The sequence below is a fragment of the Microtus ochrogaster genome, chromosome 21, assembly GCF_000317375.1.
Source record: "Microtus ochrogaster isolate Prairie Vole_2 chromosome 21, MicOch1.0, whole genome shotgun sequence".
In the NCBI taxonomy this organism is placed as follows: Eukaryota; Metazoa; Chordata; class Mammalia; order Rodentia; family Cricetidae; genus Microtus; species Microtus ochrogaster.
The window spans coordinates 4,096,087-4,112,179 of NC_022022.1; the positions used below are offsets into that span (position 1 = coordinate 4,096,087).

At 42.1% G+C, this 16,093-nt stretch overlaps 1 protein-coding gene across 2 annotated transcripts in view; it reads left to right on the top strand.

The window, feature by feature from the left end:
• Snx27 (sorting nexin family member 27) overlaps positions 1–16,093 on the top strand; it is a 93,129-nt gene that overhangs the window by 45,264 nt on the left and 31,772 nt on the right. For both annotated transcript variants that reach the window (XM_005357014.3, XM_005357015.3), the window contains exon 3: positions 13,668–13,860. In XM_005357014.3, coding sequence (XP_005357071.1) covers positions 13,668–13,860 — 193 coding nt within the window. The remainder of the gene's footprint in view (positions 1–13,667; positions 13,861–16,093) is intronic.

Below are 16,093 nucleotides of genomic sequence, written 5' to 3' on the forward strand. Positions count from 1 at the left end.
AATTCCCAATTGTCTTAGGAAATCTGCCAACAATGTTGTTGAAGATGTGAGGCTTGTTGTGTAGAACAGTACAAGCTTGACTGGATTTCAAGGCGGCTGCCTAGTTTGACAGGATGCTGAGAAGGGAGTTCAGGGAGAGCCTGCCAGGTGACAAAAAAGAAAAACCTAGCCATTAGGGTAATGACTTCAACAGCGTGTAGTTCTGGCCTATGCCAGTGGCTGTAAAGCCACAGGCAGAAGGCTTTTTCATGAATTTGTACCCCAAATGTTGATGCCAAATGTAGCACAAATAATAAAAACCCAGAGACAGACATTGGGGTTCAATTTGAAGATCAGAAAAGCAAAAGCAAAGCAGCCAGCCACTGGCTCTTAACTTTACCTCAGACCATAAATGGGCAATCATGTCTCCTCGAATCAATCCTCAGATTGAAACTGAGTTGAGAGCTACCACCTCCTGTTTTACATTTCTTTCTAAGGGCTCAGATTAAAGGTGTGCACCGCCACCACCTGACGTCTGTGGCTAACTAGTATGGATGCTGGGATTAAAGGTGTGTGCCACCACTTCCTTACCTGTGTGGCTGACTAGTCTTGCTGCTTTGCACTGACCTTCAGGCAATCTTTATTTATTAAAACACAGATAATATGCCATTGTAGTGATGGGGTTGAGACAAGATTTCTCTGTGTGGTCCTGGTAAAGTGAGTTTCTTTTAGGTAGCATAATGTTGGCCCCGTTTTAATATACTCAACCTGTATCTTTTTTTTTTTTTTTTCTAGATAGAGTTTCTCTGTGTGGCCTTGGCTGTCCTGGAATTCACTATATAGCTCAGGCTGGCTTCAGCTCACTGTGTAGCTGAGAGTGGTGCTGGACTCCCTGCTCTCCTCCCCTGTTTCCAGAATGCTGGGATTACAGGAATTCTTCACCACGTCTGGCTCTTATTTCTAGGATTTCCCGTCTCTATCTTGTTCATTTGACATTTGTCCATAAGGTGCCTTTTATCTACTAAATTTTAATTATTTTCCTTAAGATTTGGAAGTTTTTCATCAGTTCTTTTATTGAATAGGGTTTCTTTTTTTCAATTATGTGTGCATGAGTCTTTAGCCTACATGGGTGTATGTGTACCACATGGATGCCCGGTGCCCAAAGATGACAGAAGAGGGCATCAGATTTCCTGGAATGGGAGTTACAGATGATTGTGAGTCTCCATGTGGGTACTAGGAATTGAACCTGAGTCTTCTTCAAAAAACTGCTGAACCATCTTTGTAGCCCTGTAATTATTATCTTAAAATGAGTTGAGGCTGGGGTTGGTGAGATAGATAGCTCAGCAGGAAAAGGCATGTGCTGCCAAGGCTAATAATGTCCTGAGGTTAGTCCCCAGAACTCACATGGTAGGAGAGAATCTACTCCAATTTGTCTTCTGACCATGCATACGTGTGCACACGTGCATGCCTGCCTGTTTAAAGTATTAGTTAAGGAAAAGAATTAATCCTTTGAATCTCCTCTCAGACGTTTTGCTAATTTCTCCTCATTTGAGGTTTATGCTGAGAGTAGCTGTGTTCCTTTGGAGATATAATGTCATGGTGCCCTATTTTTTTCATGCTTTTTGTTTTTCTGTGCTGTTTACCTGTCTGGCATGTCATTGCTTATACCAGTTTAAATTTAAAAAATTATTGTGTGTATGATATATGTGAGTGTGGGTATGTACCACAGTGTGCTTGTAGTGGTCAGAAGACAACTTTGAGGAGTCCATTTTCTCTTTTCACTATAGGGTTGGGAATCAAACTTAAGTTATCAGGCTTGTTTGGCCAATGCTTTTTACCCACAGAGTCATCTTGTCAGCCCTGCCTGTATCAATTTTACAGGGTGGCTTTCATTAAGAAATTGAGAAAATTTTCCTGGCATTGTGTCCTACACTGTCATTTGAGTAGGTTGCCTTGATTGATTAGGGGTAAGTGTTTTACTGTAATGTCTGTGTAGCTTCTACAGGTGTAATCAGCTTTGGTGCTGTCTGAATGTTTTAGTGTTGCATAAGTTAAATGATTGTAATGCAAGCCAGAATACAGCTTTTTGGGGCACGTAGGTTTGGGTGTAGAGTGTGCCTATCATTTTCTGTGGGTTGCATAGAGGTGGCTTTATCTTAGAAGGACTGTAGAATATAGGTGAGGTGTAGCTGGTACATCAGCAGAGGTGTGTTATCATCATGGTTTAAGGGCCTTACTGGGGTACCATCATGTTTGCCGGGTCCCGCCCAACATATTTGTCCGTGCTTGGGGGAAAAGAGTGAGGAAGTAGATAAAAGACAACAGATAGAGTCGGGAGGGCATCTAGTGACTACTGAGATCGACCTCAAGTTTATTTCTCATAGCCTTTATAAACCCCAATCCATGATGGAGGGGGAAGGCAAAGTCTTCTTTACCAAGATAAAAACAGTACCCAAACATCAAGTAACCACCGCCTAGGTTAAAATATCCTGTTAGTAGCCACACCTAGGAGCAAGAATAGGTCTGAACTCTCTGACCTTCAGTCAAGGTGGAATGGATCCCCTTCTGTGGGCTCCCACGCGTGTTGATAAGTATGCATACCCACAACATGACTGCTAACAGAGTAGAAAATGTACCAATATCTAGTTCTACATGGGCAGCAGGTGGTACCAGTGAGTCCAGATGAGGTACCCGTCAATGTCTGAGGGCTGCATGAGTGCCTTTGCAGGGCTTCTCAAGGGCTCATTTTCATAGCTACTTCCTGGGGTAGAGGGAAGGTGAATGAAATCATGTTCACAGGGCTGGACCCATCGAGCTGCCTAAGGGCAACTACTTTGCTGCTTCATAAGGCCCAGGTATATAAGTCTCAGGATGGCAGTAGGAGCTGGGTAGGAATGGGTGAGTGCAAATGTAATTACAGTCTAATGAACAGTGATAATTATAACTGGCTGCTCCCCAAACTGGGCCCAGGGTCTGTGTTGGTTGCAATCTGTTTACCAGAAAATATTTCAGGTATCCATGGAGATAGCTAGGGACCTCCTACTTACCTTTTTTTTTTCTTTTTCTTTTTTTTTTCTACACAGACCCTTTTGGCTCAGGGTTAATCTTGTGAGATAAGATGATAAATACTGGGAGCTAGAGAGATGGCTCAGAGGTTAAGATCATTGCTTGCTCTTCCAGAGGTCATAAGTTCAATTCCCAGCAACCACATGGTGGCTCACAACCATCTATAATGAGATCTTTTCTGGTACGAAGGTATACATGCAAGCAGAATACTGGTTACATAAGTAAATATACAAAAATAAATAAATGCTGTGTTCTTAGTTCTCTTTTGAAAATTTATTTGTTCATTTATTTATTAGTTTTGGAGATAGGGTCTCACTGTGTAGCCCCAGCTGGCTTGGGAATAGGTTTGTAGACCAGGATGGCCTTGAAGTTAGAGATCCCTATCCTTTTGCCTTCTGAGTGCTGGGATTAAAGATGTGTGCCATCCATATTCTGCCCCCTTTTAAATAAATAAATATATATATAGTATATATATAAATATAAAATATCCTGCCCTGTAAATATATAAATATATAATTTTTGTTTGTGTGTGTGAGAGCTCATGGAGGCCAGAAGAGGGCATTGAATCCTCTGCACCTGGAGTTACAGGCAGTTTTGAGCAAATCCTGGGAACCAGCTCCCAGCCCCTTCATTTCAAGGCCATTGTATGTGTCTGTGCTGTCCAGCGTCTCTGTCAAGTGCGCTGCTCTCCAGTCAGTTGTCCAGCTGCTTCCTGGGGCAGGACGCAGTAGCTGTGCTTCAAATAGCACCAAGGTTCTTTTATCTATTTTTAAGCAGATAGCCAGTTGTTTCTGCAACTTGTTTAGAAGAGAATATGCTTTCCCACGTTGAAGTATCCCAGCATTATTGTTGAGAATGCAGTTCTTTTTCTGGACTTGTTTCTGTTCCATTTGCTGTTTATATTTGGACATTAAAACTTTTATATTATTTTAGGGTTGTTCTCAACTAAGTGGTTTTCCCTCGAGAATGGACCACGTCCTAATTTTGAATAGTATCCTGTATACTGTGAATGTTAAATGTTACATGTATAGATTCTGTTTTTTTGTGACAGGGTTTCTCTGTAGCTTTGGAGCCTGTCCTGGAGCTAGCTCTTTGTAGACCAGGCTGGTCTCGAACTCACAGAGATCCGCCTGCCTCTGCCTCCCTAGTGCTGGGATTAAAGGCGTGCGCCACCTGGCCATTCTTTCTTTTTTAAATAACTCTTCTGCCTCTTTTTGATTTAATAGAATATTTGTCCCTACTATTGTTTTACTAGGTGTAATTTATCCTATTTTCTTTTTTTAAATTTTATTTTATTGATATTTGTTGAGCTCTACATTTTTCTCTGCTCCCTCCCTGTCTTTCCCCTCCCCCTTTCAATCCTCCCCCAAGGTTCCCATGCTCCTAATTTACTCTGGAGATCTTGTCTTTTTCTACTTTCTTTCTTTTTTTTTTTTTTGGTTTTTCAAGACAGGGTTTCTCCGTAGCTTTTTGGTTCCTGTCCTGGAACTAGCTCTTGTAGTCCAGGCTGGCCTCGAACTCACAGAGATCCACCTGCCTCTGCCTCCCGAGTGCTGGGATTAAAGGCGTGCGCCACCACTGCCCGGCCCTTTTTCTACTTTCTACTTCCCAAGTAGATTAGATCTATGTAAGTCTCTCTTAGTATCCGCATTGTTGTCTAAATTCTCTGGGATTGTGGTTTGTAGGCTGGCTTTCTTAAACCACCTATGAGTGAGTACATGTGATAATTGTCTTTCTGTGTCTGGGTTACCTCACTCAAAATAATGTTTTCTAGCTCCATCCATTTTCCTGCAAAATTCAAGATGTCGTTATTTTTTTCTGCTGTGTAGTACTCCACTGAGTAAATGTACCACATTTTCCTTATCTATTCTTCGGTCGAGGGACATTTAGATTGTTTCCAGGTTCTGGCTATGACAAACAAAGCTGCTATGAACATAGTTGAGCACATGTCCTTGTGGCACGACTGAGCATCCTTTGGATATATACCCAAAAGTGGTATTACTGGGTCTTGAGAAAGGTTGTTTCCTAATTTTCTGAGAAATCACCACACTGACATCCAAAGGGATTGTACCAGCTTGCATTCCCACCAGCAATGCAGAAGTGTTCCCTTTTCCCCGCAACCTCTCCAGCATAAGTTGTCATCAGTGTTTTTGATCTTGGCCATTCTTACAGGTGTAAGATGGAATCTCAGAGTTGTTTTGACTTGGTTCTCCTGTATGTTCCTATGCCAATACCAGGCTGTTTTCAGTACTGTAGCTCTGTAGCAGAGTTTGAAGTCAGGGATTGTGATGCCTCCAGAAGTTCTTTTATTGTACAGGATTGTTTTGGTTATCCTGGGTTTTTTGCCTTTCCAAATGATGTTGAGTACCATTCATTCGAAGTCTTTGAAGAATTTTGCTGGGATTTTGCTGGGCATTGCGTTGTATCTGTAGATTGCTTTTGCCTATTCTATTTTCTTTTTTTTTTTTCTGTGGTTTTTGGAGCCTGTCCTGGAACTAGCTCTTGTAGACCAGGCTGGTCTCGAACTCACAGAGATCCGCCTGCCTTTGCCTCCCGAGTGCCTATTCTATTTTCTTAGTGTTTGTTTGTACACAATATACATTTTAATTTATAAGCATCAACCATCAAGTATTTTATTTTTTACTATTTTACCTTTTATTTTACTTATTATTATTATTAGTGTGTATAATAATAATAATAATAATAATAATTGTGTGTATATGGAGGTCGTGTTCACATTGCTCTGTACTTGTAGAGCTCAGAAGACAAGTTTTGGATCTGATTCCACCTCCTACCATGGGCTTTGAGGAGCAAACCCCAGTTGTCAGGCTGCCTCAGCACTTTTTATCTGCTGAACCAAACTCAGTTACTTTTGTTGTTGTTTGTTTGTTTGTTTGTTTAGAAACAGGCCTGGAGGGCTGGAGAGGTGACTCAGTGGTTAAGAGCACTGGCTGCTCTTCCAGAGGTCCTGAGTTCAATTCCCAGCAACCACACGGTGGCTCACAACCATCTGAATAAGATCTGGCGCCCTCTTCTGGTGTGTGGGCACACATGGAGGCAGAATGTTGTATACATAATAAATAAATTTTAAAAAAAGAAACAGGCCTGGAACTTTCTGTACAGACCAGGCTCGCCTTGAATTCACAGTGATCTGCCTGCCTCTGCTTGAAGTGCTGGAATTAAAGGCGTGCAGAACTATACCTGGAATTAAAGGCTTGCAGAACTATACCTGGCTCTACCATTACTTTTAAAGAGACTTTAGTAAAAAAAAAAAAAAGTATTTACCATCACACCATATCTGGTGTGATTTATTACTTTGTATAAATCTAGTTTTCATCTGGTATCATATTCCCTCTGCCCAAATAACTTCAGTTAACATTGCCTGCAAATCTGTTATAGACAATGTGTCTTCTTCAATTTTTGTGGGTCTGAAGTTTAAAAACAACAGTATCTTCTACATCACAGGCTGGCCTCCAAAGATGCCCTTGGACTTATGGCCCTCCTGCTGGAAGCTCTTGAGTGCTGGGATTACAGGGGTGTGCCACCATTCTCAGTTTGTGTGATACTAGCGAGTGATCCAGAGACTTACAGGGCGGCTAAACTGTCTGCCTGAAAAAGTGTTGAGAGCCAGTTTCTGTAAGCCTATAATAATACATAGGGAGTTCCAGGCCAGCGTAGGATATAGTGTGAGACCCTGTCCAAAAAAGGAAAAACAGAAGCAACAAAAGTTTTGATTGCATATTGAATATGGTGATACATACCTTTATCCAGTACTTGGGAGGCAGAAACAGGTAAATCTGAGTTTGGGGTCAGTCTGGTCTATATAGCAAGTTCCAAGCCAGTTGGCTGGCTTCAGACTCATAAAGATCTGCTTGCTTCTGCCTCCCAAGTGCTAGGATAAAAATCATGAAATACCTTTCCCAGCTTAAAGATTTTTTTCTTTGCTTGCTTTAGTTTTTTGAGACAGGATTTCTTTATAGACCTGGCTATCCTGAAACTTGTTCTGTACACCAGACTGGCCTCAAACTCAGGAACCTCTGCCTCCTAAGTGCAGGAATTAAAGGTATGCGCCACCACCGCCCAGCTTGGAAGATATTTTTATAGGACACAGAATTATGGGTTAATGTTTTTATTAATGTTTTCTTTTACTATAAAAAAGCCACTTCATGGGCCAGGGAGATTAGCTCAGAGGGCAAAAATGTGCCTGCTGCCTGACAACTCGAGTATCCACATGGTAGAAGAGAACCAAGCCCTGAGATATGGTTGCAAGGCTCGTGTGCAACACGCACACACTGTAGGCTTCTGGTTTGCATAATTTGTGATGACAATCTTGATTATTTTACTTTTTTAGTCTTTTTATATAATATTTTATTTCCCTCTGGCTGCCTTCAAAGTTTTCTCTTTATCTTTGATTTATCTAAGTCTTCTTAAAAAATAATTTATTTTTATTTTATGTTCATTGGTGTTCTGCCTGCGTGTACATCTGTGTGAGGGTGTCAGAAGCCCTCGAACTGGAGTTACAGACAAGTGTGAGCTGCCATGTGGGTGCTGGGGATCAAACCTGGGTCCTCTGGGAGAGCAGCCAGTGCTCTCAACCACTAAGCCATCCCTCCAGACTGATTTGTCTAAGTCTTAAGTGGGTTTTAGAAAATTTTTCAGCTGGTGTGTCTGTATTTCTTCAGCTCTCCATTCTTTTTCTCTTTTCTTTTTTTAAGAAATTTTTAGCCGGGTGGTGGTGGCGCATGCCTTTAATCCCAGCACTTGGAAGGCAGAGGCAGGCGGATCTCTGTGAGTTTGAGACCAGCCTGGTATACAAGAGCTAGTTCCAGGACAGCCTCCAAAGCTACAGAGAAACCCTGTCTCGAAAAACAAAACAAAAGAAAAGAAAAAAAAGAAAGAAAGAAAGAAAAAGTTTAAGAGATTGTCTATGGGTGGTTTGCCTGCATGTATGGTGTATATTTGTGCACTACATTCATGCCTCGTACGCTCAGTGGCCACAAGGAGGTGTAGAATTCCTTGGAACTGGTTACAGAGGATTGTGAATTACCATGTGGGTACTGGGAACTGATTCTGGGTCATCTGGAATATCAGCTAGTGCTCTTAACGCTAATATATTTCTCTCCGATCCTCTCATGTTTCTGAGAGTCCAGTTCTATGTTTGTTATACTGGTTTTGTGCTAGAGCTTTCAGATGCTCTGTTTTATGTCTTCTTTCTCTTGTTTTTAGATGGTCTTAACTGGTCTGTCTTTTTTAATATTTATTTATTATGTATACAATATTCTTTCTACATGTATGCCTGCAGGCCAGAAGAGGGCACCAGACCTCATTACAGATGGTTGTGAGCCACCATGTGGTTGCTGGGAATTGAACTCAGGACCTTTGGAAGAGCAGGCAATGCCCTAACTGCTGAGCCATCTCTCCAGCCCACTGATCTGTCTTTAAGTCACTGTTTGTCATCATTGCACTGTCTTGCTGTGCTTTCTATTTCTGCCATTTCCACTTGATGTTTGCACCTGGTTTTCATATTTCTTTCCTATTGTTGATGTGTTCATGCCTGTTTTACACTTCCCCTTTAAACATTAGCTCTGTCAGCATGTTAGCCATACTTGCTCTAATACCCATGCTAGTTTTAACGTCTGTCTTGGTCACTGTCCTATTGCTGTAAAGAGACACTATGGCCCCTACAACTCTTAGAAGAGAAAGCATGTAATTGGAGCTTGCTTACAGTTTCAGAGGTTTAGTCCATTGTCATGTTGGGTAGCATGGTGGCATGCTGGCAGGCATGATGCTGGAGAGTACCTGAGAGTTCTGCCTCTGGATCCACAAGAAGAAAGAGCCACTGGGCCTGCTTGGGCATTTGAAACCTCAAACCCCTAGTGACACACTTCCTCTAACAAGGCCACACCTCCTAGTCCTTCTCAAGCAGTGCCAATCCCTAATGACTAAGCATTTAAATATTTGAGCCTGTGGTACCATTCTTACTCAAGGCACCAGAGCATCTGTGTTCTCATGTAGATGCATTATCTTGTAAGGAAGGGGAAGGGGAAGGGGAAGGGGAAGGGATACTCAGCTTCGCTGTTGTTTTTTAGTATTTGACTCCAAACCATCATGTGTGGGAAAACTGTCAGCACTGAAATCAATATTTGAACCTCGAAGTGGCTGGGCCTTTTCTGTTAAGGAGCTGAGCAAGTAGTCAAATGTGTTTGGGTTTTGTTGGAGCTATCCTTATTGACTGGGTGCAGCTCCTCTTGAATGGCTGCTGTTCCTGGTGTTTGGCTGCTGGGAAGGCATTCAGGGGTTCTCAGAGTTCTTCTATCTCCTGAGTGTCTGTACAACAGGCAAGTTCTTTCTCTCTCTGCATTTATTTGTTTGTTAGTTTATTTGTTTGCTGTAGGTGTATATGGGGGTCAGAGGATGTCTCAGAGTTTCCACCATGTGGATGTTGAGGCAATATCTCAGACTGTTAGGTTTTTGTAAGTACCTTTACCACTGGACCATCTCACCAGACCCTGTTCACCTGCTCTCTGTCATGGCAGAGGTAGATATTGTTTGTTCTACCTTTTGTTTTAGGTTAGTCTTTGTCTCTTGGTTTTTTAATTCTTCTGCCTTTTCTCCTTATTGAAGTCAAACCAACTCTGCAGTGTTTTCCCTTCATCAGACCTCTTGTTGTTAATGTCACATTAGGAACGTGGGCTGGCTTCCCTTCACTCCCAGGAATAGGGAGTGACTCTCTTTTACTTTTTCCAAAGTCTTTGCCCATGCCCTCTACATCACGGGGTTTGCTGCTGTCCTTTCTTAGTAGACAAAAAGGAACTGGGTAGTGGGTGGACATTGTGTCCGACTCAACCATTGCTAACTCACCTCTTGCATGCTTGAGCCACCAAGGGAAACTCTCTTCAGTCTCCTACAGTGTACCCAGTTTTTGTTGTTAGAGACCCATGGAAAAGGCTTGCAAGTCAGTGGGATGCATTGTGCCAGTGTCCAGAGAGGTGCCAGGCGCTTGTTTGGTAGGGTGAGGAGTTGGACAGAGATGTGGATACTGGCAGAAGCAAAGACATTTATTTAGAGATGGCACACTTTGAAGAAGGGGATGCAGGCTAGAGCAGAGAGTTTAATACCTCACCAGGGTCGCTGCACAAGGATGGCTTTCTGGAGACTTACTGCATCACACGTCTGATAGATATCTTAGACTCCACCTTCAGACACTGCAGTATGTCCAGTCTCTCTCTGCCAACTGGTTTCTTTTCTGTACTCATTTTCAGCTTTTTATTTGGTCTGTCAGATCTCGGTGCTCTAGTGGTGAAAGTTTTCATAGTGCTTCCTAAATCCCAAATAGAAGCTAAAGCCATGTGTAACAGTTCCTGCCTACCGCATTCTTGTTTCTGTCTCTTCTGAGGCCCTTCCTTCTGGCTGTCTATAAAATTTTCATGCTTCTTTATATGTCTGTTAAATTTTTTGTTGGATACTAGATGCTGAATTTAATGCTATTAGACACTAGATTTTGTCAGATTCCCACCCACTGCACCCCAAGACAGGGTTTCATTGTGTTATGTAGCCGTGGTTGTCCTGGAGCTTGCTCTGTAGACCAAGCTGGCCTCAGACTCGGAGATGCATCTGCCTCTGCCTCCCGAGTGTTGGGATTAAAGGCATGCACTAACATACCTGGCATTGTATAGCTTTTTTTAAAAACATAAAAAAAATTATAAAGTAAGTGTTAAGGATCAACCTGAGGTCCTAGAGCATGCTGGACAAGTGCGGGATGCGTGAGAACACCCCAGCTAGAGGAGCTCTTGGTCTAGAGCTAGTTTAGACTCCTTCCTAGAGTAGCCTTTTGAGCTGTCTTCTAAATGCCAAAAAATTCAGGGAATTCTGTTTTTTTTTTTTTTTTTTCTGATTGGAAGAAAGTTGAATTGTTCTAAACCCAGTGTGCACTCAGAGTTGTTCATTTACAGCTCTCCTAGGTGAGAGTTTTTTCTTTGGATTGCTATTCAATCAGAATTCAAGTGACCTGGAGGGGATTTCTGGATTCTGCGTGTTTTTAGCACCTTCTTGTGTGCTTAGCCTTACCAATTGAGTTACTTGGGCCTGTCTGTGCTTTGTTCATGTGACCTCCTTGCGTCTTATTTTAAGAAGTTACCCAGGCAGAGAGCCGCGGAGCTGTAGTGCTCATCTTACTTTTTTCCTTTTCTTGGGGGTCATAGACCCTCACACTGCCTGTTGTCCCATGACTGGAAAAGAGTTGCTTCCTGTCTTATGTCCAGCTTTCTATTATTTATAGTAAGAAGTTGATTACAGACCACCTAAAGACATCCAGTTTGGGCGGCTTATATTTATATTTAGGGAAAACAGTTAAAAATGAATATGAATATTTCTGACTTCAAAAGAAATATCAAAAGTTAAAAAGAAGACAATGAGAAAAAATTGCCAGTAGAACTCCATATTATAGAAAAAATTACAAGTTCTTAGTAGTAAATATTGGCAAATAGTTTTTAGATCTTTCCCCCACTTGTAGATATGGGTTCTTACTAGCATTCCTGGCTGGCCTTGACCTTGCTGTGTAGACCAGACTGACCTTGCTCTTGCCCTGTAGACCAGATTGGCCTTAGACTGGACTTTCCTGGTGTTAGACCAGACTGGCCATGAATTTGCTGTGTAGATCAGGGTGGCCTCGATTGAATTTGCAGTGATACCCCTGCCTCTGTTTCTTGAGTGCATACATTACCACACTCTACTTAAGGTTTGAATCTGTGGATAGAAAAAAGTTTGTTTAGGCTCAAAAGTGTTCTCTATGAAGAAGAATAATAAACTATACTCTTAGACTTTAGAGCTTTTTGCTGTTCTTGGTGGAACTGATAGCAAGAAAGAAAGGGTTGCTATCTGGGCCAAGTCTGGTGGCCTAGCCCAGAGAAGTAGAAACGGCAGGATCAGGAGCTGAGAGCCAGCTCTCTTCATAGGGAGACCATCACAAAACAAAGACACCCCAAAACCAAAACCAAATAAATAAATACAATTAAGAGCTTTTATTATTCAAAAATTATGAGAAATGGGAGAAGATAGTCACATTGCACAAGTGAAAAGGATCGGCAAGAACAACAACACCAGCTGGACATGGTGGTGCACACCTGTAATCATTACATTTGGGAGGCAGAGGCTAGAGAATCTCAAGTTTGAGTTCAGCCTGTGCTACACATTGAGCCCTTGTCTCAAAAACAACCCAACAAAAATCCCAGTGGAAAAACCATCCAGAGCTTGGAGTGGTGGCTTGTTCCTTTGTCGCTAACAGGAGAATCACTTGAGCTCAGGAGTTTGGGGCCAACTGGGCAACATAGTGAAGCAAAGACACATCTCAAAACAAAGGACTCCAGGAGTCCTACCAATCCATGAGAAATGCACACGAATTTAAGGTAACAGTAGGTGAGCCACAAGAACTGATATTTTACCAAAAAAGGGTACTCTAACAATGAATATAGGAAGAAATGCTCAACACAGAGACGTTTCAAATGTTGGAAGACACTTTGGATGTTTTTTTTTTAATTAATTTATTTATTTATTATGGACACACTATTCTGTTTGCATATATGTCTGTAGGCCAGAAGAGGACACCAGACCTCATGACAGATGGTTGTGAGCCACCATGTGGTTGCTGGGAATCGAACTCGGGTCCTTGGGAAGAGCACGCAATGCTCTTAACCACTGAGCCATCTCTCCAGCCCCACTTTGGATGTTTTAAAGAGACTGAATTCTTAAAGACTGTAGTACTTTTTTATGTTTTATTCCTGAGACACAGCTTCTCTGTGTAGCCCTGGCTGTCCTGGAACTCCCTCTGTAAACCAGACTGCCTCTGGCTTCTGAGTGCTGAGAAAAGTGTGCCTGGCCAACTGTGAACTTTGAAAAGTTGGACTGTTTCAGATTGCGATGCTGATATTAATATGAAATATTGGAAATGATGAAGAAAGGCCTTAGTAAGTGATAAACTTGTGTGTCATGTTGACAGACTATCCTGGCTAGTAACTGGGGAAAAATAAATTAGGATCATTCTGAAGTTTTTTCATATTCTTTCCATTGGCAGAAATACATTTCTTTTCGCATATCTCAGACTGGCCTTGAATTTGCTGTATAGCTGAGGGTGACCCTGAACTTTTGTCTATACCTCCTGAGTATTGGGATTATATTATGCTCCACAGTGCCTGGTTTCTCTGGTGCTGGGCTCCTCCTGCTAGGAACTCAGATTTCCTGCATTCGGCAACCATTCTACAAATTATTCTTCCTTCCCAACCCTTAAAAGGATTTTTTTTCCTAGATGTTAAAAATCCTGCGGCTTAGTTGGACACTGTCTCCTGAGGTTAAATGCACATATCTTTGAAGCCTTGGTTCAGTTCCCATTTCTGTGTGTACAACAGGAGACTTGTACATAGACATTTATAGCAGTATTGTTCACATTGCTAGCTAAACTTTCAGACAACTCAAGTGCCATCTGTGAGAGAAGAAATAAAACAGAAAGGACCATGATTGGTGAGGTGGCCAAGCAGGTAAAGGCCACCTAGCTTGAAAACTTGATGACTTTGCCTGGGACCCACGTGACTGTAGATGACTGTGACTTTCTTGTTCTTCTTTCTCATCAGGTGTACAACGTTTACATGGCAGGGCGGCAGCTGTGTTCTAAGCGGTACCGGGAATTTGCCATCCTGCACCAAAACCTGAAAAGGGAGTTTGCCAACTTTACATTTCCTCGACTCCCAGGAAAGTGGCCGTTCTCATTATCAGAGCAACAGCTCGATGCCCGGCGTCGCGGACTGGAAGAATATCTAGAGAAGGGTAAGCCAGACTTGATTTCTTGTAGGTAAGGGCACTTGTCATCAAATCTAATGACCTGAGTTCCGTCTCCAAGACCCACGTGGTAGAAGGAGAGAACCAGTTCACACAGGTCGTCCTCCTCTGACCCTGTCACTCCTTTGCAGTGGTAGGTGTGTGCCCCACCCAAGTAAATAAATGTAAGTTTTAAAAATGTTTAAAAGGGTAAGGGGATAGCACGCACCTTTAATCCCAGCACTCGGGAGGCAGAGGCAGGCAGATCTCTGTGAGTTCGAGGCCAGCCTGGTCCACAGAGTGAGTTCCAGGACAGCCAGAGCTACACAGTGAAGCCCTGTTTCAAAGAACCAAAAGACCAAAAAAAAAAAAGTAAACTAGTCCATTAAACTTTACTATGCTAAGTGGGCATTACTTCTTATCCCTAAATCACATGCCTGTGTTTCATAAAAACCAGTAGTGTAAGGAAGTTATGTTTTAGATGAGCAGTAGTAAATGACCTAGGCTCTGAAGGCAACGCCAAAATGTGTTCTATGGTAATAAGTGCTCTACTTTGCTAGCTTGCAGAGACTTCCTAACAGAAAAATGAATGTTTTTGGTAGTCCTTGGTGGGCTTTTATTTAAAGGGTTATATTTACCTATAAATACATATTATGCTGCATTGGTGATTGATTCTTGGCTCATAGCACTGTTGTATATAAAAATTCATTTTATAGAGCCGGGCGGTGGTGGCGCACGCCTTTAATCCCAGCACTCGGGAGGCAGAGGCAGGCGGATCTCTGTGAGTTCGAGACCAGCCTGGTCTACAGAGCTAGTTCCAGGACAGGCTCCAAAGCCACAGAGAAACCCTGTCTCGAAAAAAAAAAAAATTCATTTTATAGCTGTAAAGGTTTACTCAGCTGTTGGCCATCTAAAGTCTCCTTGTTCTCAGCAGCCTATAGGTAGAATTAATGAAACTTTGAAATGATAATGTGGGTTTCTGTGGATGTAGGTACTAGAATCTGTGTTTTTCTAGAAAGGCAAAGAAACAACACAGATCTGAGTAAGATAATCCTGTGGTCGTGAGGAGAGACTCGCCTGGCTGCTTTATCACAGCTGATTATTATTGCTAGCTGTGTGTCTTAGTCACTGTTCTACTGCTTTGAGCAGACACTGTGACCAAGACAGCTTATAGAAGAAAGCATTGAATTAGGGGTTTGCTTACCGTATCAGAGGGTAAGTCACGGCCGTCATCATGGCCGGAGCATAGTATCAGGCAAACAGGCTGTCAGGCATGGCACTGGAGCCAGAGACATAGTTGAGAGCTTCCATTTCATCCACAAGAGAGGCATAAGCTATAGAAACCTCAAAGCCCATCCCCAGTGTGACACTTCCTCCAGCAAGGCCACTCTTCCTAGTTCCCACCAAACAGTTCCAACAACTGAGAATGAAGCATTTGAACGCATGAGCCTATGGGGGTCATTCTCATTCAGACCACCACATTGTGCAGTGGGTTCTTTAGAATATTAGTTTGAAGGAATAATGTGTAAAGACTAACTGACCTAATTCAGTTTGAAATTAAAACAAAACAGAACACTCTGACAAAATTAACTCTGACAATGAACCTTATTCCTGAAGAACTATTTCCCACATTGAAGTGATGTTTTCCTACAGTAGCCTGGCCTCTGAACACGCCATGGGCACGTTAGAGAGGGTACTTTAAACTGTGCCATAAAGTCCTCAGTGTTGTTTATCATCCTGGGGTGGTGGGTACCTTTCTTTATTCATCATCCTGGGGTGGTGGGTACCTTTCTTCGATTAGACAACTAGGTACTTATTACCTGCTTCTCTCCTTCCTTCCTTTCTTCTTACTTCCTCTCCCCATTGTCTTGCTCTGTGTGCCTCTCTGTCTTTCTGTCTGTCTTCCTTAGATCACTTTGTAGGTGAAGTTAGGTGCTCTGTTGTGCTCAAGTCCTTGGTTTACCTGTCCCGTTTCCAAAGTGATGTTAGATGTTCTCTGACTTGGACAAATAAATGTTTTTCCTTTGCATTTCAATTTGATATTTGGTTTATTCTTACCTGACCTTTTTCTTTCTTCCATTGCCTTTTTCCCTATGTTCTGACTTGATAATTGATCCTACAAGACTTAAGATTTAAATGTGCTATGTTTTTTTGTATTTAACATTTTTAGCTAACTACATCTTTATATTTCTTTCTTTCTTTATTTCTTTCTTTCTTTCTTCATTTGTTTGTTTATTTATTT